Source organism: Anser brachyrhynchus, assembly GCF_964034855.1.
Source record: "Anser brachyrhynchus genome assembly, chromosome: 14".
In the NCBI taxonomy this organism is placed as follows: Eukaryota; Metazoa; Chordata; class Aves; order Anseriformes; family Anatidae; genus Anser; species Anser brachyrhynchus.
In genome coordinates, this window is record NC_137709.1 from 12,890,686 (window position 1) to 12,916,165 (window position 25,480).

Here is a 25,480-nt window from a genome sequence, read left to right on the forward strand (position 1 = left end):
GGCCAGCCCTTTTCATAAAGTTGTGATTTCTTTTGTCACTTAAACACCTATGTGACTTCAAAGGCCTTGAGCAGTGCTTTGCTGCACGGCTCCTGGCCCCCCTGCAAGAACAATTTCCCCTGATTCATTGTCCTGCTAGTGAAAGATTATTAAATTGTTGATGGAGCTTAACAATGGTTTTGTTCAAAGGCAGACACACGTATGCCAGTTCTTTTCTCCTTGACACAAGAGCCGCAATACAAGCGTACAATGAAAGGCAGCCACCGAGGAGCAAGCGCGGAGCGCTCGTAAAGCCGGCGTGGTGTCCCACGTCCTGGTGCACCTCGCGGTCACCTCCTGGGCTGGCACGCGGCTGTCCAACGCCAGCCTCTAGGTGAGGTCCAAAACCCACTGCAAAAAGACTTTTTTTTTTTTTTCCCCTGTATTAATTCTCACTCATATGCTTAGGGGGCTGGGAGGGCCGAGGAGCCAGGAGGCGAGCAGCACTGGAAGGAGCACGGCACGGTCACCCCCTTCCTCCCCTCGGAGCGCGCTGGGTGTGCGCCCGCATCTCCCCTCACAACCTGCGGTGGGGATCATTATATAGACCGTGCAGCCCCGGGCTGCCTGACATTTTGCATTATACAGACTTATTTTCAATTGCTTATCACTTCAGCAGATTTCCAACACTAAAGCTTAAATTTTCCATGCTGGGTTTCCCTCAGGTTGATTTCTTTTTCTTTCTTTCTTAAGTTTTAGCTAAGGCATTCCAGCTGTTTTCTGAGAACAAGACATGCTGTCTCAGCCGTGCTAACAAACTGGTTATAAAAATTTCCTTTCAAGACACATTAGCTTAACTATGCTTTGGAAGAGAGGTGTGGAATTTGGCACAGAAGCTGTCAGCATCGGCTGGGGGTTGTTTACCCCAAAAGGCTGAGGTTTGCACCGAAGGGATGCCAGCACGCATCCCCCACGTAGCTGCGCCCACACGCCCTGGTGCAGCCTTCAAGCAGCACTTGGGGGGGGGGGGGTCACAGTTTTTTTCTGGGGGGCTGGTGCTGCATGGCATGGGCTGCTGCTTGCCTGGAGTGGGGCTGAGAGCAGCTTGCCCAAAGGGAGTGCCCTTCTGTCGGCTTCTCCCTTTTTTTGGCATTCCCAGGGCATGTTTCCTGCCCTTCTCCCGCTTCCCACCGAGGCTGCCGCAAGCTCCAGTGCCCTCCCTGATGAGCTGCTGCCAGGAAGGGAAGCACGGCTGCAGCTTTAATTAAATGATAAGGGCAGAGCCCCGGAAGTGGGGAGATAAGTGCAGCGGTGTCTGCCACCGCACTTGCCTGGGCTCTTTCTAATTAGCTCGCAGAAGCTCCGATGAGGAGAGTTAACCCTTAGAGGGAGGCTGGCTGCAGCGGCAGGAGGGTGCCAAGGCTGGCCCCAGGGGTAGGATGCTGCAGTTCCCATGGGAGCTGGGGGGGACCCCTGTGTGTCCCCCACCCTGTGCCACAGCAGCAGGATTAGACCTCCGCCTTTCACAGGCAAAGTAAAGCTCTGGGATTAGCCGGCCAGGTTCCTTCTGTTTGAATCATTTGCTGCTTTAACGCATCCTGTGCCTGGTGGGTGGCCTGGGGCTGCCATGCTGCTGCGTTCGTCCCCTCCTGGGGACAGTGGCAGGGGTGCGGGGCACGATCCTGCCCCAGGAGCCATGGGAGAGGTCTGTGGGAGCTCTGGGAGGGGAGGAAGGAGATGGGGTAAGAGGACTGCTGTATGTGGGGAGATGTCAGCAACCCATAATAATAAGGACCGGGAGCTTGCCAGGGCCTGGTGCTACAACAGCATGGCCGCTGCTCTGCTGCTGGTCACTCAGACGCGGGGCTGCAGAGTGCATTGCTTCAGAGGGCCAGTGGCTCCTTGGCTGTAGGGCAGCAGGTAGCTGGAGCTCTTGGTGGCCTGGCTCCTTCTGGTCACCTTGTCCCATCAGCTGGAGTCCCTGGACCATGCTTCCATGCGTCCCCAGAGAGCCCTGGTGGGACAGGGGGACAGGTCAGCCCCACGGACACAGGCTGGGGGGCGTCTGGGAAGAATCCTGTGCGCAGGAGGCGTTGGCAAAGGCGAGGTGGGAATGTGCACGCAGCATTTGTGTCAGTATTTGGGCAGCAGGAATGCGCATACGAGGCATGCATGAGCTGACAGCCCCTGGGGACGGCAGGTGTTGTTCCTCTGCGGATTTACATAACCATCATTAGCTCCAGCTAGAGAGGACGATGCAAAAGGCAGAAGGGGAAGAGTGGCTGAGGAACCAGCTGGAAGCTCCTTGTCCAGACCTCTGTGTGTTCCAAAAGGTGTCCCAGGGGTTGGTGCTCCCCTGGGTACTGCAGGGGCGAACCATGAGACCAGGAAGGTGATTTGGGTACGGCACGGTTTGGTTTGGTTACTGCGTGGCTGCCCGACCTTCCGGGTGGTCTTTTGTTGAAGGTCTGTCTTTTGTAGGAGTCATGAGGAGTTCTTGGCTGTCCAGAGGACAGTGTTTGGGTGTTATAGGCAGTGGGGTTTCATCTCAGAGGGAGACTTGTCACTCTGTTTTATAGAGCGTAGGTGAGGAGGGGTGCCCAGTAATGCCTATTATTGGGCTCTTTACGTTGTTTGGAGTTTTGGCAAACCTGAATGACAAGGAAATGGTTTTTCATGGTGGATGTCTGTGGCTTACCAAGTATTTTGAAAAGTGTTGTTGAAACCTGCCCAGATATCTTGCTTCCAAAAGGAGATAGGGAAGGAAATGGCTGGGCTTACTCCATAGTAAAAGAATCCCGCTGCCCCCCAGCCCCAAGCTTTGAAGATGCAATTTGCTGTGATTTCCTGACCCTTTCATTGTGCCGTCTCTGGTTTCCACAGCCTGTGGGGTGGAGTCTCACTGGCAAAGGCCCTTGCCCCTCCCCAAAAAGCCCCGTGCATCTCCCAGGTTTTCCTGTCCTCTCCCCTGCAGCCCCAAAAGACCCCAGGGGAAATATTTTCCACCAGACAGTGCCTCTGGTCTGCCTCACGAAGCAGACTTTCAAGAAGTGAATTAAGACTGCAGGGACAATCCTAATTTTGGCATTTCCTAACCTTTGAACCCCCTAATCCTATTAAGGTAGTTCTTAATGTAATTATTCTGTAATTTAATGTAATAATTCTGCTTTTTATAGCCCAGAGAAGGTTGAAGCCCCGTGGTGCCAGGGTAGGAGATCATCCAGGCAGCACCACAAGTGCAGAATCTGTTACAGGGGATGGGATTTGCTTCCCTGAGTACTGCAGGGATTGCGGTGAAGTCGGGGGGCAGGTGATTTTGGAGGTCTTCCTCTGAGCCTCAGGAGCATGATCAGGACCCAGAGCCTTCGGTCTGGATGCTTCCGGTGCCAGCGGTGCGACCCACATCCCTTTGCCGCGGCGATGGCTGCAGGATGCTGGTGTGTCACAGCCACCCGCGGGCTGCAGGCGCAGCGGCGGCGGGGACGTGGCCCCTGCAGCCCCAGCAGCAAGGGAAGGAGGTGGAAGATGTCCCCTGGGAGCCTGGGCTCGGGCCCTCACTGCCGAGGCCTGTGACAAAGCGTTTTAGCGTTACGCTACCTGTGCTGGTGATGCTGAGGCTGGTGGGTGCATCTGTCCCCATTAATTACACACTGGTTCTGCTGTGATACCCTTGGCAGGATCTGGGAAGTCGTTTGCTTCGGTGCTGCAGTTAGTATATGCTGCTGTAATATACTCCAGGGGCCATGGTTTGATCCGTGTGTGCATCTGGGGGCTGACAGGCCATTAACTTTGGAGCGAGCTGTCTGCACTGGTGTTTAGACACCATTGTTCAGCGTTAGGGGAGCGCTGCTCGCCGCTGCAGGGTCTGGGGGAGAAGGCTGCGTGCGCTGTATCTGTTGACTTTGGTGCCCAGGAGAGATCCACCTGTGTGCTGACATCAGAGCCGGATCTTTCTCAGTATTTATTGCGAGCGCTGGTGATGCTCACCATGGCCCAAGATCTGTAGGTGTGGCGTGGAGCTGCAGTAACCACCTTGATGGGCACTGTAGGGTCGCTCCCAGACACCGGCAGCCATCTGTCTGCGTGCTGTCACGACGGTGTTAAGTTTGGAAAGCCATCTGCCTGGGTGTTGTCGTGCTAGAATTGGTCCCCGAAGCCGTCTGTCTGGGTGTTGTAGTGCGAGGAGTGGTCCTGCAAACCGTCTGCCCGGGTGTTGTGGGGATGGCATGAGCTCATTCTAGGAAAAATAGGGACTGACGTGGATGGCGGGGAGCGCGCCGCTTGTGCGCTCAGCTTCTGATATTTCTCTGCTCATTGATCTCTGGAGCATCGCTGTGGAAATGGGCATCGGTCCAGCCGCCTCCCCCAAGGCCTGGAAAGAGAAATTGGTGTCACGCTGGTGCTGCTCTGGAGGCAGAGGGCTTGCGCTGGTGGCCACGTGCAGTGTGGGAACCAGGGACCAGAGGGGTTGGTGGGGGACTGCAGGAGGTGAGCTTGGTGCTCCGGTCCCCCCGTGTCCAGAAGGCGAGCATCCACTTGTCGTGCCCACCTCGTCTGGGGGCCTTGAAGGGGAGGGCCTGGTGTCGCGGCTCTGCAAAGCAGCACAGGGCTCTGCAGCCACCTGCAGCATGGCTCCCCCCTCCCAAAAGCTCTCTGAAGGGGAAGGGGCATTGGGGCAGAGCCCCTGCGCTCCTGTGCACCAAAGAAAGCTCACGCCAAGTCAGGGGACGAGCAGGGGACGGGCTGTTGAGCATCTCCTGCTGCCAGAGGTGCGGGAGAAAGGCACGGAGAAGGGTGCGTCGAGGGGAGGGATGGTACAGGGAACACATCCCTGCAGCACCGGGGTGTGAAGACATGGAGAGCACTGGGGCTGCAGCATACAAAACCAGGATTTTGGGGCGCTACCCAACCGGCTGCACTGTGAGGGAGCAGCCCATGCAGCAGTGGTGCCTGGAGCAAGCGGCACCGCAGGGGAGAGGTATCTGGAGGGAACAGCGCTGTGAAACATGGCACCTGGGGGACGTGGTGGCACCGCGGGGGACCGGTACCTGTAGGCATCAGCGCTGTGGGGGAACGGTGCTCGCCGGGAGCGGCGCGGAGAGGGGATGGCACCTGTAGGGGGGAACGCGGCAGGGGAGTGCTGCCTGGAGGTAGGCTCTTGTAGGGGAGTGGTGCCTGGGGAGAGCAGGAGAATGGTACCTGGCAGCGGGAGCATGCGGGGGAATGGGGCCCGCTGGGGGAAGCCTGCAGGTGCTGGTGCCTGTAGGTGCGAGAGCTTTGGGGGTGGGACATGGAGGGAGTGATGGTGCAGGAATGGCCCCAGTGAGCTAGGATGGAGCTGGGGAATGGCACCAATTTGAGGGAGGTGTGCTGTAGGGAGAGAGCAACACCAGGGAGGAGCTGTTCCCATGGCAGGGAGGACGGTCCTGCTGGGACAGGGTGCCGTGGAAGGTCACCACCGTAAGGGACGTCCCAGCAATGCTCTGCAGAGCCCCGAGGGCTTGGTGCAGGAGGAGTGGTGTTGCCAGGTGTCCACACCAGGGAGCAGAGTTGGTGAAGCAGCCCATGCTAGGAGCAGTGTCCTGCCTCGGCCAAAAGCCAGCAGTTTGGAGAGCAATTCCTGGCTTCCCCATCCCAGGTGGGATGGCCTGGGAGAGGAGCAGTGCTGTTGGGCTCTGAGCAGGAGGGGCTGGTTGAAGTCAGGGTCTGATGTTCTCCATGCCATCAGGTAGGGAAGACAAGTCTTTCCAATCTAACACGTCAGGAATGCATCCTGCTTTGCCTCCCAGCTGCTCTCCCAATCTCCCCGTAGCCCTGAGCCTCCCCACTCCCTCCTTGCATGCTCTGCTTCCCTCTTCCCCCTCCTGGGCTTCTCTGCATCCTCTGCTGTGCCCTGCTGTCTCACACCCCCAGCCCCATGTTCCTCCTTCCCAGAGCTGCTCCTCTGCATCCCCTCGCCCCTAAATACCTGTCCCCGTGTGCTGCAGCATCCCCCCTCCCCCAGCCCTGAGCACCATGCCTATGGTACTGATGACGTCTGACACGAGTGGAAGAACCAAACCAGAGCGTGCACGTTGGAGATGGTGGCAAAAAGCTGTGGTCCGGGCTGGCTGTCAGCCTGTGCTTGAAGATACCTGGCTTGTAGTGGGCGAGGGAGCCCCAGCCCATCTACTGCAGGAGATGGAAGTGCCTGCTGAGTGATGCTGCCTGCTTTTGTCTCCTGTCTAATGGCACTCAAGTGCACTGTTGAAATCTCCCACGAAGAGCAATAACGCTACTAGAGGAGCCCTTGCAAGTGGGATATAGAGAGATAATTAGCAGCGGCACCAATATATGCCTCTAAGGAGACCGCCCGGCACAAGACTCCTTCCCAAAGAGCAGAGGTGCCCTGGATGCCGGAAGAAAGGGGGGGAGAACAGGGCTGCTGCTCAGGGAGCTTCCCCTCTTCCAGCCAGGGCCGGACTCAGAGCATCTCTGAATGCATGTCCCATAAAAGCCCCCTTTTCATCTGAAAAGTTCAAAGGGATGCGACTTTTACTGCCCCGGCTCATTCCTATGCAATGAGGCCGAGCAGCCCCCAGGCAACCGGAGAGAGCCAAGCAATAGAATAGAAAGGGGGGAACCAGTGGGCTGCAGATGCCCAAACAAGCACGCATCCCTCCGGGCAGGGACGCTCAGCCTTCTGGCACGGAGATGCTGATAACAGGATGGGCTGACCCCTCCGGCGTGCAGTGAACAGGCAAAGCTCTGGGAAACGCAGCGTCTGCATGGACCTCGCACCCAGAATTGGCCCTTTGTGGGCAGGATTCCCACCGGCGCTTACCCCCAAAGATTTGTGCTTGTCTGTGGTGGCACATTGAACTCCAGCCCACCGGCATGTGCTGAGAATTAGGCCGTGGGGTCGTGTTTGCTGTAAATTGGGGCTATTCAGGAATTGCACCCTGCCCCGTTCCTGGGCTCTGGAAGCGGAGCTGGTTGTGCTCGCAGCACATAATGCGCTCCTTTAGCGGAGAGCGCGGGTGCCAGCATCTCACTGCAAGAGACAACGCTGGAAAACGGCTTTCGTGCCAGAAACAGACAATGGGAAAAGCAGAATAAAAGACCCTGAACACCGAGTTCCTGCTTGACCCTGCGATTTCTCAGCTGCTATTGGCGCAAGGAAATCTCCATAGCTTTGTTCCCTGGAGAGGTGGCTTTATTTCAGCCCTGCCGGCACCCTCGGCAGAGCACCTTCCCTTGGAGCAGGAAGTGGGGGCACCCAGGACTCCCTGTTGCATGAGTGAGCAGCACCCAGGCTTTCTGGATGCGGAAATGATGACAAGCTGTCCAAATTTTGCATTGGGAAAGGAGATGACAGGAGATGGAGACGTTGCTTCTTGAACAGAAGTGAAAGGCAACACAACATGGTCAGCAGCTACCAGAGCATCCTGTTAGTCCTGAGCGGTGAAAACTGAGGTGTCCCACCTCTGGCTTTGAGTATTTCTCTCTACCTGTGGCTCAGAAAAATAAATGAGGCAACTCTGCATGTGCTCAGGGTAGGACAGTTCATCCATGGCTCTGAGAATGATCCCAAAGCCCTGTGCAGTCAAGCTGAGCTCTCACGGTGGCATGTGGGGGCACCTTGGTCCCCGTGATGCTTGGTCCCCTGCTGTTGCACCCTGCAGCATGAGCATGGCTGTCCCCTGCGCGCGGGTTCCTCTGCGTGTGCCCACCTGAGCGCCCACGGAAACACGTCCAGTTGGGTCGTAGCAGTGTGCCTGTGCGCGCATCTGCCTGCAGGGCTTGGGCCACCACAAGCCGGGTGGCCACAGGCTCTGTGAGCCCTGCAAGGGCCAGCTGGGAGGCTAGGGTGAGGCTGGAGAAACCAGTGAGAGCTTGGCAGCGGTGGCCAAGCAGCCTGAAGGAGGCTGGAGCGGGGCCAGGAGAGGCCAAGGGACTCCTTGGAGGCAGTGGGTACCGCGAGGACATTTTGGGTTTTGGTGCAATGCAATGCGGGGGGCTGGTGGAGGCTGGGGCTGTGCACTGATGTGACCCTCTCGTCCTTTTTCTGCTCCTCATTAGAGTCCCCTGAGCGGAGCAGGCTGTGAAGGGGGTCTGCACGGAGGTATGTCCTTGTGGCGTCTGCCAGGATATCACAGCTAACATGTGCGCCAGCGGACGGGACAATTTGGGATGCAGTGGGGGTTGTTTTAGGGCAAGATACGTTCCCACACTGGTTCACTGCTAACCGTGCCCCCTCATCCACGCCTGTCACTTTAGCTCTCACTTTTGACCCTTTCCAACCGTTCCCAGCATTGTACAGAGCCTTCTCCTGCAGCGACCTCGTTGCAACCACGGTGGTGCCTGTGTGTGAAAGCTGTGCGGGGTGACTTGGGGACACACGTGTCCTCGAGCCCCAAGCTGGTGGCAGGAGGGACGTGCTGCAGGGACAGAGCCTCAGCACGCTACAAAGGGCTCTGGTTTGCTCCCTCCCAGGGCCAGGGGTCCTGAGCAGCCTGCCCTTCTGTCCTAGCATCGGCACCAGCCTTGAGCTGCCAGCAGGCGCCTGTGGCAGTGAAGTGTCCTGGCGGTGGCAGAGGGGGGGCTGTGTTGGTGCCCTGAGGGGGCTGATGGCAAGGGATGGCTTGTGTCTGGGACGGCTCCTGAAGGGTCGCTCACCTCCACCTGGAAATGCCACACTGGGGCCTCTGCAGACCTGTGAAGGGCACTCCCTGTGGCCAGGACATGTGGCCAGGGCACAACAAGGCCTCAAAATGTCTGGGACGGAGAGTGGCCGGTGCCTGAGGACACCAGCCCACGACGCGGTGCAGCTGGTGGCCACTTTCCAGCAAGCAGGGAGCTGTGATGCCCTCAGATATCCAGCGCTCTCACGGGCAGGTGTTTGGCACAGAGAAGTTTGGACACACCTGGGACAGGGATCCACGCGTATCAGAAATGTCCAGCCACTCTAGGGTGGCCGTGGGCTCGCCCAGGTGTGCTTCGCCATGTTCTCAGACTCTGGGAGACCAGGAGAGGTCCGAGGACCTCTGGCTGGTTTCGGGGAGGAACCTCCAATTGGTACTTAGGCTGGCCGGTGGCAAGCAGGGCAGGATGGCCCACGGCTGGTGCTCAGGAGACCTGGCTGTACCTCAGGGCAGTGAAAAGCCTGGCTTAGTTTGGGGCAGTTCCCTGAGGACTCCTGTCCACGCATGACGAAGCTTTTGGGGTGTCCAAGGGTGCGGGACCAGAGGGATTCCTGGGCCCTAGGGTGGGCGCAGGGAGCTCTGCCTCGCCATTGTCCCACCCGCACCCACTGCAGGGGTTTATTGTCCATGGGGCGCTGGGCTGAGCTTGGCAGGAGGCATCGGCTGCCAGGAGCCTTGGGCTCCCCGCCCAGCTCTGCCTCCATTCCCCGGGTGGCCGCGGGTCTGTCCGTCCCCGTCCCCCCGCTGCAGGAGGGCAGAGGCCTCCCAGCCCTGCTCCTCCTCCCAAGGAGTCGTGGGGTCCCCCTCTGGCCTGGGAGCCCGGCTCTCTTGGTCACCCCATGGGTGCTGGGGGGACCTCCAGCCTCACGCCACCGACCTGGCGGGTCCCGGCCGTGCCTAACAATGCTCTCCCTTGCTTCTTGCAGATCTCCGGCCTCTGCCCGATGTAGCCATGACTGGGACCTGTACCCGGGAGTGCACAGAGTTCGGCCACTCCGACACCTGCTGGATGCCCGGCCAATCCTCCCCCAGCCGCAGGCCCAAGAACGCCCTCAAACTCTCCACTTTTGTGCCTTACCAAGACAGAGGGAGTCAAGAGCAAGTCGGGAATGGCAGCCCCAGACTCTCAGAAGAGCGCAGCACCAAAATGGCCAACCTCCGCCTGCTCCCCACGTACAGTGCCTTCTCCAATAGTAGCCATGAGCCCTGCAAGGACTCTCCCATGGAGGAAATTCCTCTCACCCAGACCTCGGACTTCCAGCCAGCCACCACCCCCTCATCCCAGACCACCAAGAGGGAGATATACCTGTGAGGCTGGCCCGAGGGGCTGGGAGCAGACGTGCTTCTGAGGCCAGCGTCCAGAGGAACATTTGAAACTTCGATGCTTTACGGGCTCCTGTGGCCGGGTCTCCTCCGGGTGGTGGTTGAGGTGCCCAGGGGCTGTGAGGACAGCAGGGCAGGGCAAGGCAGGGATGGAAGGAGCGCCTTTATAACCCATTTTCCGGGGCGGGTGGGAGGGGTGAAGGCATTCAAAACCCGATTTCTGAGCACTTGCGGGTGCATGCCTCTGAACTGCGTGGTCGGGGAGGGCTGGGCAGGCTTCTGGTGCGGAGGGCACGGCCGGGGAGAAGGGCTGACGTACCAAAGGTCCGCGCAGAGCTGGTGGAGTTCCTGGGGCTTAGGACGAGGGGTGTCCCCGCGCACAGGGAGCGAGCTGCCCGGCTCTTTGCTGTAGACTCCTGTAAATACGAACCTTAGGAATGACATTCAAGTCCTGCCTGATCGAAACTTTTTATTGTCCTTGAAACAAAAGACATTTAAACGAACACACACACACACAATCCCAATCCACAGGGAGCAAGTTCCAGCTTTGAATGGTTTGCTGTGTGGAAGAGCCCGCGGGAGCGCAGCGTCCGGCCCACACTCGTGTTCTATATTGTAAATAGAGATGTGACCAGTCCCTGAAACAGCAGCTGGGGAGCTGGAGGAGAGGGGCAGCCCTAGCCGGACTGTAGGGACTTGACTATTTTTCAGCCTGGATCTCTTTCGGAACGTTGTCACTGTGCCCACAAGCTGCAGGGTCCCTAGGGACTGCCCGGTGCCATAGGCGGGGGCCGCGCTGGGGGTGTCCCTGGTGGCCCTGTGCCCCGTGGCCAGAGGAGGGACGGGGAAGTCCCCAGGCAAGGGACCGGCTGGGTCCGGAGAAGCCCTCAGTCCCACTCTGCTGGCAGGGAGGTCGGCATCGGCTGTGGCGTCTCAGCCCATTGCCTTGTGCCTCCTGCGGGGCCGGGGATGCCGGTGGGGCCGGCTGTGCCATGCCTTCGACCTCCGTCCTGTCCGCCTGTAAGCCACCATTGCCTTCGTCAGGAGGAGCGTTGTCTCAGGGTCACGCCGGGGGCCACCACGCCCCTGCCCGCTGGTGTCCCACCGCCCTTAGGCCACAGGGCCGCTCTCACGGGCTCCAGCTTTCTCTTCCATTGTCCGGTCCCCACTGCCCCCGGCTCCCCTGCAGGGTACCCAAGCGGGTGACACCGCGCAGGCGGCGGGGACGGCGCTCCCGGAGATGCGCACGCCGGAGTGGGGATGCCCAGGTGGTGCGTCCCTGAGCACCTCCGCCTGTTTTTTGGGTGACCCCAGCAGGAGGGCTCTGGGGGACTCATGCCTCATTCCTGGGTCACCCTTCCCCGGTCCCCCCCTCCCCGCTGGGACGTGGGGACGGGCTGTGCTGCACCCTTGTTCTTCCCGTACTTGCACGTCGGTCGTCTTCATCTCTGGGATCTTCCTTAGGGAGCAAGGCCAGTGGTAGCTGCAGGACGGTTTCCCCCGCTGCTCACCCTCGGTCCGTGCACGGGGAGAGGCTGGGGCTCTTCTCACCGATGGCTCGACCAGCACGGGGTGGGGACAGCGCAGGGACACAGCGCCCCGGCACCGCCCCACTGGCTGCTGCGGCCAGCGGGCTGCCCTGCCGGCGCTGCAGTGCCTGTCGGGGACCCACTGCCCACCTCCCACCTCCAGCAGCCCCTCTCTGAGCAGCTCCTCTCCCTTTGCTTGGGCAGCAGTGGCAGGATGCGGCCAGCTCCCAGTGACCTGCGGGGCTGCGCGGCCCCAGCCCTGCTCCTCACCTGCCCCGGGGACCTCGGGGTGCCACCCGGAGGGGGCAGGACCCTCCTCCCGGCCCCCCGCTGCTGCTCCCCACCCGCCGGCCGGCGGCCCCGTGGGGCAGGCGCCTCGCTCCGGGTGGCCGTCCGTCCAGGCGTCCCTGCTCTACCCGCGGCCACGCAGCGGGGCCACGCTCTCCTGGCCTGGCTGCCTGAGCAGGTCACGCTCCTGAACTTGTTTTTAATTGTAGCTCTGTAGTTTCAGGGCCTAACTGGGCAGAATGTGCAATTTGGCCGCGCTGGCCAGGATCTCTGACTCCACTGCCAACTCGACTGCTCACGCCTCCCCGCGGCTCCGGCGGTGGCAGTGTCCGGTGCCCCTCTTGGGGACCCCCCGGCAGACCCAGATCAGAGGGGTGCTTGTCCAAGACCAGCTTCCCCTGGCTGCTGCCTGCGGGTGGGCTCCCTACCTTCTGCTCGGGGTCACCAGCAGGACCCCGAAGCTCCAAGCCCTGTGGCTGGGGTTGCTGTCTTGTCTCCTGGAGCGCCTGGCGATGTTCTCAGTGCGAGCGTGTTGCAAAGGGGGGGGTGAGTGCAGAGGGGACAGGTCCCCGGGGAGCCATGGGGATGGGAGGGATGGGAGCCGTGGGGATGGGAGCCATGGGGATGGGAGGGATGGGAGCCATGGGGATGGATGTCGTGGGGATGGGAGGGATGGAAGCCATGGGGGTGGGTGACATGGGAATGGGAGCCATGGGATTGGAGGTATAAGGGGTGTCGAGTTTGGGTGGGCGCTCAGAGGGGTGTTGGGGCTGGGTCTTTGGAGGGGAGCACAGTGGGGAGAAGACATGGGTGGTGGAGAGGGGTTGGGCATCTTGGGGGGGGGTGAGGGCAGGTGTATGGGGAGGAACAGAGGGGGCAGAGGGAGCGGGTCCTCCATGGGTTGCCAAAGGGGGCAGCAGATCCATGGGGAGGAGAAAATACTGGGCAATGGTGCTGGGACGGGGCCATTGGGGAGGGTGAAGCTGATGGTGTCACTGGGGACCAGTGTTGGGGGGGTGAGGGGGTTGTACGAAGAAGAGGTGCTGTTGGAAAGAAGCTCATTTGCACAATTATAAGCCAGAAGGATAAAGCCTCCGTGCACGTGGGGGGATGCTCCCCACGGGCTCCAGCCTAGACAAGCACAGGGAAGAGGAGGGGGTTGGATGCCTCTGCGGGGGGGTTCACCGTATCTCACACTGCACTAGGACAAGCCAGGGGTAAAACCAAAGGTGGGAGCCAGGGAGCAGGCGGGCTGCGTGGGAAGGATCTAAGCGACCCCTTTGTAGCTCTTCAGTGTTGGTTCTATTTATACGAGATTTCATTTCCTTGCTTGTGATGCCTTGTTTTTTGTACAGTTTTATGTACATGCAGGTGTAGCTTTTCTAAAGGAGAAATCCTATGGCAGAGTAAAGTACCCAACTATTTTTCAGATGGTGACCTATGTCTAAGGCAACGCCTCTTGCTAAGGTTGTATTGCTCTCAATGTGTGATGCATTTCCCTGTGCGGGGAAGGCTTTCGGCCTTGGGCTTGGTTTTCCCCGGGCGCTGTGAGCACAATTGATTCCCTTGTAACTTTCTGTTCAGAGCAGTGAGCATGACACCGTCGTGATCCCCTTTCCGTTCTCTCCTGTTCTGTTTGTTTGCTGAGCTGTCAGATGACCAACTCCATTGTAATTAGCCCTTCCTAAAGCTTTACAATAAAAGTGTGAAAACCCGGGTGCCTGTGCCTGGCAGCTTCTTCCCACACCTCGCCTCCCCATGGGAGAGGGCACGTGCGGGCAGCGGGCAGCCTCTGTGGCTCCCACCTCCATCGCTGCTCCTTGGGGACCATTTCTCACCCTTTCACCACCTCCTTCACCAAGCAGGTGGTTTTTTAGGTCCTTTAGACCCGAACAAAACATCTGCACCACCCCAAACAGGGACAGTGCCAGGCTCCCACGGCTGGCATGGGGGCAGGCAGCACTGACGTGCCCCTGGGTTACCCGGGAAGGGGTACACCATCCCAGGTCCTCCCAGGCCCTCCTGGCTTTGTGTCCCCTCACTCCTCGTGCTCCTTCCTCCTCCCCACTCACCCCAGGCTCTGCAGCCCCCTTGCCCCCCCATTTACGCCTCCTTTTCTCCTCCTCCCACCATGCCACCTCCTCCAGTCCCTCCCACCTTCACCCTCCTGCACCCTGCTCCCCCCTGCGCCCCTGCCCTGCTCCCTGCACGCTCCCCTCGCAGCAACCCCCCCACGCCCCCTCCCAGCATCCAGCCCCCTGCACGCTGCTCTGGGAAATGTTGGGTTTCCATGACAGCGAATATCGATCGGGGAAGGGATGCTGCTGAGAGGATGCTGCGGCTGCCCTGCACCACTGGGTGCACGGGGCCCCCTGGTCAGTACTGTCTTTAGGGTGGGTTTTGGTGCCTGAGAACCCCACATCTGGACATGGAAGAGGTATGGTGGCACCAGGGTGCTCCCACAGGGCTGGGCATCATGAGGAGCCAAACTGGAGTCGAGTAACCCGGCCTCGGTGTCCCTGCTGGGTCTGTGGGCGCTCGGAGGTGTGCAGAGGGGTGGCTCCTCCTCCTCCTCCTCCTCCTCCTCCCCCTCCTCCCCCTCCTCCTCCTCCTCCTCCTCCTCCTCCTCCTCCTCCTCCTCCTTCTCTTCTTCCTCCACCTCCTCCTCCTCCTCTTCTTCTTTCTTCTCCTCCTCCTCCTTCTCTTTCTTCTCTTCATCCTTCTCCTCCTCCTCCTCCTCCTCCTCCTCCTCCTTCTCCTCCTCCTCCTCCTCTTTCTTCTCCTCTTCCTCTTCACTCTTCTCCTCCTCCTGCTTGGTGGCCTCCCATGGGCTGGGGACATGGGCTGGGGACATATACAAAAGGAACAGCAGGGGACCAGCTGCTGCATAAGCTTTGGTCTGACCTGGGTTCTGCAAGCACGTCTGCTTTGCAAGGGTCCTCACCTTACTGTAGGACCTGCATATGTTCTGGGAGGATGCCAGGCCAGGGCCACGCATTTGGGTGGAAACCTCAATTCTCATGGCTCCTGAGGGCCCCCCCATTCAGCTTCAGCTGTGCAGCTGCCTGTGCAGATTTGGCAGATTCATCTTCATTGCTCATGGGGCAAAGTGGAGGAGGGCTGGGATCTCTTTGGGCTTTGACCAGGTGCAGCAGCACTGTCTTCCTGATGGAGACTGCCTCTCCTGAGGCTTTGTCCCAGCAGGGCCTTGCTCAGTAAGAATGCCTGTGAAGTTTAAAGCTGTGCTGTCAGTAAGCAGAGAAGATTGCCTTTACTTGGTTCCCTGTCTCAGGTCCTCACTTCTGGAGCAACGAGCATTTCTGCAAGCCCGAAACAGGGAACTGGGTGGAAATCACAGAAACACCTGATCCATTTTCACTGAATCCTTAAAAAAATTAAATGTTGCTGAGGTGGCTCCCGGACCAGGCAGACCCGGCTGAGGTGGCCAGACGATGATTTCCCACCATGGTGGTTTCCTCGCACGGGTGAGTGATGGGATGGCACGGCTGCTGCTGCAGTGGGGGCTGCGGACGCACGGCTGGCCTGGGGGCAGGCAGTGGGCTGCTGCTGTGCCGGCCTGGTGCTCGGGGCACAGGTTCAACATGCACAGAATCGTGGAACGTCTCAGGTTGGAAGGGGCCTTAAAGATCACCCGGTTACAACACCCTGCCACAGGCAGGGATGCCACCCACTGGATCAGGTTGCCCAAAGCCCCATCCGGCCTGGCCTTGAATGCCTCCAGGGATGGGGCATCCACAGCCTCTCTGGGCAGCCTGTGCCAGTGCCTCACCACCCTCTGAGTGAGGAATTTCCTCCTAACCTCTCATCTAAATCTCCCCTCTTTTATTTTAAAGCCATTCCCCTTTGTCCTGTCATTATCTGACTGAGCAAAAGGTCACTCTCCATCTTTTTTATAAGCCCCCTTGAAATACTGAAAAGCCATAAGGAAGTCACCCCAGAGCCTTCTCTTCTCCAGGCTGAACAGCCCCAGCTCTCTCAGCCTTTCTTCATAGGAGAGGTGCACCAGCCTCTGATCATCTTTGTAACCCTCCTCTGGACCCACTCCAACAGATGAACAACTTTCTTGTGCTGGGGACCCCAGACCTGGACGCAGGACTCCAGGTGGGGCCTCATCAGGCCAGAGCAGAGGGGGACAATCATCTCCCTTCCCTGCTGCCCACCCCTCTGCTGATGCAGCCCAGGGTGCAGCTGGTCTTCTGGGCTGCAGGCATGCACTGCTGTCTTGTGTTGAGCCTTTTGTCCACCAGAACCCCCAGGTCCTTCTCCACAGGGCTGCTCTCAATGAGTTCTTCTCCCAGCCCTGTGCTCATGTCTGGGATTGCCCCGGCCCAGGTGCAGCACCTTGCGCTTGGATTTGTTGAACCTCATTAGGTTCATGTGGGCCCACTTCTCCAGCCTGTCCAGGTCCCTTTGGATGGCATCCCTTCCTTCTATCGTATCAACTGCACCTCCCAGCTTGGTGTCATCTGCAAACTTGCTGAGGGTGCGCTCGGTCCTACTTTCCGTGTCATTGATGAAGACATTAAACAGCACCAGTCCCAGGACAGACCTCTGAGGGACGCCACTCATCTCCAGCCTCCACCTGGACATGGAGCCATTGACCACCGCTCTTTGGGTGTGACCTTCAAGCCAACTCCTTATCGACTGAATGGTCCACCACCTGATACGGAGACCAGGATGTCATGAGGGACCCTGTCAAAGGCCTTACAGAAGTCCAGGTAGATTACACTGGTCGGTCTTCCCTTGTCAACTGATGCAGTCCCTCTATTACAGAAGGCCACCAGATCGGTCAGGCATGATTTACCCGTGGTGAAGCCATGCTAGCTGTCTTGGGTCACCTCCTTTGTGCTTTGATATTGCTTCCAGGAGGATCTGTTCCAGGATCTTCTCAGGCACAGAGGTGAGGCTCACCAGTCTGTATGTCACCACATCCTTCTTTCTACCCTTTTAAAAAATGTGAGTGATGTTCCCTTTTTCCAGTCACCATGGACTTCACCTGGATGCCAGGGCTTTTCAAATAGGATGGAGAGAGGCCATCAGCCGGTTCCCTCAGCACCCTGCGCTGCATGGCATTGGGCCCCATGGACTCGTGCCTGTTCGGTTCCATCGGTTGGTCTCCAACCTGCTCCTCGTTTACAGTGACAGGGACTTTGCTTCCCCAGCCCTCACCTGCAGGTTCAGGGGAATGAGAGCCATGGGGAGCCTGACCATCAGCAAAGACTGAGGAAAAGAAGTTGAGTCCCTCAGCCTTCTCCATGTCTGTCATTACCACTTCTCCTTTATCAGATGGGGAATGCACTCCTTGCCCTTTCTTTCCTGGCCAATGCACCTGTGGGATCCCTTCCTGTTATTCCTTGCATCCCTTGCCAAGCTCAGTTCCATCCGTGCCTTGGGTTTCCTGATCCCACTCCTGCACATCCAGGCACCGTCCCTGTGCTCTTCCCAGACCACGTGCCCCTGCTCCCACCTACCTGACATCACCTGCAGGCAGTTCAGGAGCTGCCCCAACCCTTCTGGCAGGGGAGCTGTTCCATGCCAGGATGCCCACAGGTTGCTGCGGGGCCACAGATATGGGCCGGACACGGAGAGGGCACGGGTGGGCTTCACCCCCCACAACCCATGGTGAGATCCCGCAGGAGGAGCAGGGCCACGGTGCTGGGGAACCTCAAAGCCCTCCCTCCCCAGGTGCATTCAGCTGCCCGCACTGCCGTTAGCAGGATGAGCAGGGCTGCCATGCTTGTGGTGGCTACAGATCGCATCCCTGTGTATGCTGGGGAGTTCTGGGGGAGATCTGGGGGATTCGGGGCTCTGTGCCACGGGACAGGCCCCTGTAATTGCCTGCAGGATGATTGGGATTTGTGGGGGCTGAGGCCGGGTTGGGGGGGGGGCAGCCCCAGGCAGCCTGCGGCCATGTCCCTGCCTGGCGGTGTGACAGGGGGGATTTAGGGGATTTACAGCCAGCCCGGCCCCCTCGGCGGGGGGCCCTCGAGCTGAAGGCCAGTAGAGCACACAGCTCCGCTCATTCCCCAAGGTGACTGACAGGCTGGGGTGCTGCTGGCCGTGGCCACTCGGAGGGCAGGGGATTTTACCCCTTTGCGAGCAGGAAACTGGCATCGCCCAAGCCAAGATCGGCTCCGCAGCCAGATCTCAGCCCCCGGCAGCTCCAGCTCAGCTTTCACCCCACATTGCCGGTCTCATCCCGACCTTGAGCCAGCCGCATCCCCTCCACCATGCTGCAATCCCTGGTGGGATCAGTGCATGCAGGACCCCCGCTCTGCTCCCCACCAGCCTCACCTCTGCATCCCCGCCTGCCCGCCGCCCCCAGCCGGTGCCCGACACCAGGCAGCTCAGCACCAACGCTGCTCACAGCAGGCAGCTTTCTCCCACTCGCTGCCCTCGGCTCCTCCAAAAACCAGGGTAAGAGAGATCTTAACTCCCCGAGCCTGCCTCTCCGCCCCGATCTCATTACGGGCAGCCGGCAGCTGTTGCAGAGCCCACTTTCACTTTGTGAAAGCCCCAGATTCATAAATCACCAGGTTTCCCCTGGAGAAAAGGTTTTTCATGAGGCTTCAAACCGACGGTTTGCAGTGTCAGGGTGGACTCTAAAGCCTTCCTCCAGCCTGTCGTGTTGTCACAGCTCCAGCGCTGCAGGGATGCTCCGGAGCCCTGAGATGCTCTGCCTGCCTTTCTAGCTGATTTTCACTTCTCCTGCCCTGTTAAATAATCCCAGATCAGAGGAAAGGGCTGCACAGGCTGCGTTCCTGGCAGAATGTTTTTTTCCAAGGCCACACAGAGCTGGGACAGTCCTTCATTCATTAGGAAATGGCTAATAAAGGTCATCTTGCCGTGCCCACACACTGAACACATCACCCTGACATGCATCCCATCCGACCACTTCCACTCGCCTCAGCTGCAGCAAAAATCGAAGCAAGCAGGAAAGCCTTGAAGGAAGCAAACGTCTGCGTGCCAGCAGTGCTGGGCTGCGAGCTGGGGAGGTGCAAAGAGCTGTGGCCAGGCTTGGGGGGCTGTGGGGCGAAGGACCAGAGGAAACCTTTCCCTACGGATGCTTGACCTTAGGCTAAGGCTCTCCATCCCATAACACATGGGTGGGCACTAGTTGCAGCATGTCCCCTGTGTTATCAGTGTAACTGCCTCCACTCAAGGCTGTGGTGCACAGTGATACTTCTCGAAGCTCACCAGAAAGGATGGCACCTTTCCTCTTTGGCTGCTGGGGGAAATCTGCCATGGGAATAAGGCAGGCAGGGAGGGCTGGCCATTTCCAAAGAGGAACATGGAAAGGAGAAGCTGCCTTCCCCTGCCTGGCTTGGCCTGAAACCAGCTGAATTGTGCTCATGACTCCATCCTGCAGGAGACAACGGGGAGATAAAGCCCAGCTTGGTGTTACTGAGCTCTGTCTCCATCCCAGTGCGATGCTGGAACCTGCTCCACCAGCACAGCCCCCAGCAAAGGCTGAGCTCAGCAGTGCACCGGAGCAGCGCTTGGACCCTTTGCAGATGTCACCTGCCAGCCCCTCTTTGGGACACGGTGACACCCGAAATTGGGATCAGCATCCCACCTCCCCAGGCAAAAATGGGAGAGGGCAGAGCTGTCACCAGGGCTTGGTGAATCCTCCCTTGCCCCATCCAGAGCTGGATGCAGGGGGTTTCCAGAGCCAGAGGTGGGTGGTGGCAGGGGGAAGGATGCAGGCGAGGCGCTGCTCTGGGAGCTTTCTCTGCTCACCCTGACAGCTCTCATGTAACCAAGCAGCCTGCAAGGCTCAGCGGAGACAGCAAAGGGCGTGGAGCCAGCACAGCATGCAGCCCTTTTGGGGCAGCTCGCCGCAGTGTGCACATCTCTTCCCCCAGGAAGGGGGTCCCAGCGAGGACAGGGCTGCTGTGCATGTGGACATGTGTCTGGGGGGCACAGGGCACGTCCCCATGTGTCCTGTCCAGCACATGCTGCCTGCGCTCACACACAGCCACGGGCAGGTGCGTGTGCTGCGTTTGGCCAGGGGCGCCTATTATTCTTTATTAGTTTTCCTGTCTGTCTGACATATTCTTTATCACTCTGTCTCAATCTTTCACTCGCCCTCCTTCCCTCCCTCAATCATCCTCGATTAGTTTTTCTGTCTGCCTCCCCTTCCCGTATTCTTCGCCAGGAGCTCCCTCTCCCCCCGTCCTCCTCTCCCCCCATCTCCCCCCCACCCCATCTCCCCTCCTTGCTCTCTGCAGCCAGCCGGTGGCTGCTCCTCCTCACGCTCCCGCTCCATCCCATCACTGCCCTGACTGCAGGGCACTGGGGATTCTCTGCTGCCAGCAACAGCCTGGGGATGCTGAGAGCCTCCGGCCCCCCTGCCGGCACGGATGCCGCTATGCTGCTGAATCGGTTGCAAATTAAGCCCCTGGCTGAAAGCAGCTCAGGAGCTGACATCTCCTTCGAGAAGGAGCAGATCCCCTTGGACACTTGTGCCTCGCCTCCCACTCCCCCTATCCTTCTGCTCCTCCTCCATCCACCCCTCCGCATCCTCACACAGGGAAAGCACTCGTCCTGTGTCCCAACCACCTCCTGTGCCCCATCCCCATCCTGCTTCCAGGCCAGCACTGGACATCCCAAACAGGGCTGTGGGCACGCAGGCAGCTCGCCTGTCACCAGAAGAGGCTCTGGCTGACAGCCCCAGGCCGATTCACAGCCTTGATTGCCTCTTATCCCACTCCGTGCTGCTCCTGGAGGGTGCCTCTGCCTTGGGGACAGCAGGGAGGGGTGCTCTGGAAAGCCCCTTTGGGTGAGGGAGGGATGGGTGAAGAGGCACCCTGCCTCCCCCAGCAGATATTTTGCGGATATTTTGCCTCATCTCCTTCCGTTTGGATGCCAGAAGGATAAAATCTGGCGTGTAGGAGTATTTGGGGAAGGACTCTGGCACACGGAGCCATCAATCCACCCAGCCTGCTGGCAGCCCTGCATGGATGGGGACAGAGACACGGACATGGACACGGAGAAGACCCCCATAAGCCTGCAGGAAGGGGGTGCCTGCAGCTTGTTCTGGCAGCAGCCAGCACCTCCCCGCAGCCGTGTCCCTGCCTGCCAGCACCAGGAACATCTCGGCCAGCTTTGCAGGCAGGACCCTCTGTGCCGCAGCAGCTCCCTTGCTCCTCTTGCAGGCTGAGAAGCCGTGCCACTGCCCAGCCCCGGAGCCGCTTTCCTCCTGCCCACAGCAGCCAAAGAGCCCGTTTCGGGGGGTGGTGGGGAGCTGATTTGCAGCCGGGAAGCCGCATCGACCGGGAGGCCTCGTTAGCGCTCATCAAAGCCCCGGGGCCCCCGCTGCAGCCTCTTGGCAGAGGGGTGCTGCAAGAGGCGATCGGCCCCGCTGCAGCCGATGCGGATGCTGATGGATGTGACAGGCGCGGGGGTTGCCAGGAGACAGCATCCTCCTCCTCGGGCGCTGCGCTGCGCGGCCAACGCGGCCTGCGCCGGTGACGTGATGCTCCTCCGGCACCGCTCATTGCCAGGCCGCCCTGTCTCTCCCAGCCAGGCCAGACGCGGTGGGGAAAAGGAAAAAAAGGCTTCGTGGGCATCATGCAGCCTTCCCCAGCCCGCCCTGTGCCCCTCGTCTTGCTCGCCCCTCTTTTGGGTGCAGTGAGCAAGCGCTTGCAGAAACCAGCTCCAAGGACGACACCAAAAATGTGCCCGTAGCCATCGTACGGCGGGTCCGGTCTGCTCCCTGCACGCAGGGTCCGTCACGGACCCCGTTCAGATTTTGTTGACCATCAAACAGATTAGAAAAGGTCTTCACCATTGCTCGGCTGCGGGGGGAGAGGGGGAGGCAGATGGCCCCTCACACGCACAGCGGCCGGTTGGATAAATATCTGGCTACAAATTATCTGCTGATCTAATAAAAAAGATATTACCTACCTCTACAAACCTAGTTTCAAATTATTCCTTCTCCTCTGTTCAGTAGCCTACTGGGAGATCACTGGCAGGTTAATTTGCTATTGAACGGGTCCCAACTGGAATTAGCACTTCAGCCTGCCTCTGGTTTCGCTTGACAGTTAATGAAAGCTGCTGTTATTCACTCCTGGCGCTGGACTTTATGTGCTGCACCGTGTTTCACGGGTGTGAAAGAGCTGACCAGGGTATTTTTCAATGGACTCGCAAGGTATTCAATGCTTGCAGGACCCAGAAGGTGCTGAGATAGAAAATAAACTGCCATTTGTATGCTTTCACATGAGAACTTGGTGTGTTCCTAACAAAAGTGGCCTTTATCTGGGGACTGTCATTTTGATTATTTTATATCTGTACAGTGCCCCAGAGGTGTGCATGGAAAATGAAAGCAGATAAAGAGCCTGAGCCAGGCAGCACTCTGCCGGGGGCACGAGCGGAGCCGCGCGCCGCAGAGGCCAGCACGGGTGGGCAGCCGAGCAGTCCCGTGCCCCCCCAGCCGGGCCAGCACCCGCTGTGTCCCGGGGCCGGGGGTGACCTCTGGCTGAAGGAGGGTGTCAAGGGACCACGTGCAGGGTGCTCAGCTGGAGGTGGCTTCCCCTGTGCTCACCCATCGCATCCCCTGTAAGCTCCGGCACCGACAGCCGGTTCAGGCACAATGCAGGTGCAATGGTGGCTTCCCACGGGGCTGTGTTGCACAGATCGGGGTCTGTCCCTGTGTGGCAGCAGGGACAGCAGTGTCCTTACCTGCTGGGGACAGCAGTGCCTGCAGATGTGCCTGGCCAAGAGCCCTGGGACCTGCTCTGTGCCCGGCTGAGTGCTGGGTGCCCACAGCTGCTGCTGCTTTGCCCAGGGCTCTGCTCTCATGGGGATTCACCACCTCAATGCTTTCTCTCTGCAAAATTTGGGCTGAAATCTGCACTCTGGGCTAAAGCCAGAGACTTTTCTGGTAATGGCAGAGAGAATCTCATGGCTGTGGGGAGGAGGATCTGATCCAGCCAGGTTTGCCTGGCCCTGCAGAGACGACAACTGAAGGTCATGGAGAGGGAAGCTGCCCTGCTTCCTCGGGTCAGGGCTTCGGGGGCTCCTCTTCCACTTCTCTGCAATAAGAAAACTGACCTAGAATTCAGTGTTTCCACCCTGGAATCATCCAACGGATGTGTCTGGCACCCATAATTACTGCTGCTGCCATTTGACCTGATTGGGACCTTCCTTTGGCTGCCCGTCGAGCTTCCCACGAGCAGCCGACGCATTTCCAGCACCAGAAACTGGCTGCTATGCAAGGAGAGCCCTAACATGGGGGAAAAAACACCTCCCCGCCACCGAGCATGAGCTCACCTACTGCTGGCATGCATGGAGAGAGGGCAGGGGTGCTAGGGATGAGCCCCGGGGGCTCACGGCGCTGCCGTGGTTTTGTTCCTTTCCAGAAGTCTCCCCGGCCATCGGCTCTATTGTTGGGTTGAAGATGGAGCCTTAAAGTTATCGCTGCTGGGATCGCTGTCTTTTCATGCAGGCTGGTGTACTTCCTTTTTCCAAATCCTCTGGTAATTTCCTGCTTCTCTGTAACTTAAACAACTCTATTGTCAGGCCCTGCTTTATTTCATAAGCTTGGTCCCACCCTGCTCCGTGCCGCGTGCCCCCAGCCCCGCTGATCTGTGCAGGTTCACCCTGCCTGTGCTCAGGAATTATATATGACAAGGTTTTCTTTGCTTCCTTATTGTCTGAGGATGTTCTTTAGCTCTTTTTTTTTTTTTTTTTGGTTAAAGGCAGATTTTAGAGCACTGTGCAGCAGTTCAGCCATTTGAGAGTCATCATTAATTTAATCTTCTTCCTAATTTATTAATGGCCCCTACTTTCTCTCCAGTATTTGAGACTCCCCTGGTATATTTGCTAAAACCATCCTATTCCCCTTAACCTCTCTGGCAGGTTAGCCCGTTCTGCCTCTCCTCTCCTCCCTCTGTCACCAGCCACCCCTCTCCCTGCCCGCAGGCTGCCCACGTCCCATCCCAGCATCGCTCCAAGGAGTTTCACCGCCCGCTCCCGGTGTGCTTGGAGAGCTGCGGGAAGTTGCCCTCCTTGGCGGAGTGGGTCGGACACCAAAGGCTCTGTCCTTCCCTGCTCACAAGCACATTTCACCCCCTCTTGCTGCCAGGCAGCCCTGGGCTCGGAGGGGAAGCCTCCAAGACCCATAGCTGCTGGCACGAGCCAGCCCCACGCCGCACACGGAGTAAACTGATGAGCAAAAAACTCCTTTAGAGCAGGAGTAAAGTGCCGAGACCAATCTGTGACAGCAAATATATTAGGATTAATCCATCCCTGGTTAAGTCCCCTTTGTGGCCCAAGGTCCCAGAGGCTGTAGATGCCTCCAAAGGGATCCAAAAGAAGGTCCCGGGAGGTCCCCTGCACTTGGAACGTGGCAATAACAGAGCCAGGTCATGGGAGGGGGGTCGTGGCTGGGGAAGGACGGGCAGCATCTGCCAGGGGTGGCTGCAGTGGGGACGCCACCGCCGGGACCTGGCCAACCCTTTGTCCGACCTCACCGAGCCTGGGTGCTGCCGGCACCCACCTCCCACCACGCTCCTCACCCCTCACAGGGCTCTGCACCAGCACCCCCAACCCCAAACACACCCCCAGCCCCAAACTCACCCCCACCCCAAACTCACCCCCAACCCCAAACACACCCCCAGTCCCAGCAAGCAGCCGTCACCCATGACACAGCATCTCCCACCTGTCCCACGCACCGTGGGAGAAGTAATGGAGCCGTGCTTTCACAAATGCTGAGAATGGGATTTTTTCCTTTTTTTCCTTCATTTGCAAATGAAACAGCCCCATCAGTCTGTGTTTTTTGTCCTTTTTTTTTTTTTTTTCCAAAGAAATGAAGTTCTGGAAGGATTTTTTCTGGATCAGACCAAATGTTCAGTGTCAATAAAGCCGAAATATTTCATCGCAATTTGGACTTTTTCAAACAGAAGTAGACAGAACACTGAAATTAAATTTGTTCCGAAATGTCATTTTGAACAAAGACAGAAATTCTTTAACTTGGAAATGTTGAAACAGACATTTTGATAGCACCAGAATAGTTAATCCCATTAAAATAAAATAAAATGGGAATAGACACATTTAATTCCTTTTTTTTTTATTATTTTTTAAAATTATTTTTATTTGGTCAAAACCACAGGAAAAATAAAAATTTTAGACAGCATCACTTTGCACCACATGCTTCAAGCAAGGGGATGTGGTCCCAGGACTGTGCTAGAGGCACCTGGGGCTGTGGACCTTGCTGGCTCGGGAGCAGAGAAGCAGCTATGGGGCTGCACCACTCCATCCGCCTGCTGCAGGGTGCCTGGGGGCCATCCAGGGCATCCCCCCATGGCTGCAGCAGCTCCACCTCCCTGCACGAGTGTCGCATGGTGTGCTGCTAAAGCGTCTCAGAAATAATCCAACAACAACAAAAAAATAATGTCTCTTTTCGGGGCAGTTCATTTTAGCACAAAATCAACTTAGGAGAAAAAAATATTACCATGGACTGGAACTGTCAGAGCACAAATTGTGTTCCCAGATTGCTGGAAATGGGCACAATGGAGCCTGGCCGGCAGCAGCTGGGGCTCCTCCACCCTGTTATTTGCTCGGGATTGTTTCAGACCTCTCCCCGCTGTGCAGCTGCCCTCCCTCCTGCTGCACACTCCTGTGTGCTCCTCGTCCTTGCAGTGCCCAGGGCCT

The 25,480-nt window shown here is 58.4% G+C and overlaps 1 protein-coding gene and 1 long non-coding RNA gene across 6 annotated transcripts in view; one reads left to right on the forward strand and one right to left on the reverse strand.

Moving 5' to 3' along the window:
• The window catches only part of PCDH1 (protocadherin 1), a 51,692-nt gene extending 38,173 nt beyond the window's left edge, over positions 1–13,519 (forward strand). For 3 of the 5 annotated variants that reach the window (XM_080555930.1, XM_080555931.1, XM_080555928.1), the window contains one exon: positions 9,590–13,519. In XM_080555930.1, coding sequence (XP_080412056.1) covers positions 9,590–9,975 — 386 coding nt within the window. In that variant the 3' untranslated portion in view covers positions 9,976–13,519. Of the gene's footprint in view, positions 1–5,966; positions 7,964–8,040; positions 8,084–9,589 lie in introns of those variants that run through there. The other 2 variants (XM_080555939.1, XM_080555929.1) reach the window with 2 other exon arrangements.
• On the reverse strand, positions 10,222–14,605 carry LOC308178023. The gene is made up of 2 exons (XR_013939531.1): positions 14,463–14,605; positions 10,222–14,372 (listed from the first exon to the last, which is right to left on the reverse strand). It is a non-coding gene; the product is annotated as an uncharacterized lncRNA (long non-coding RNA).
• Between the last annotated feature and the right edge of the window lie 10,875 nt (positions 14,606–25,480).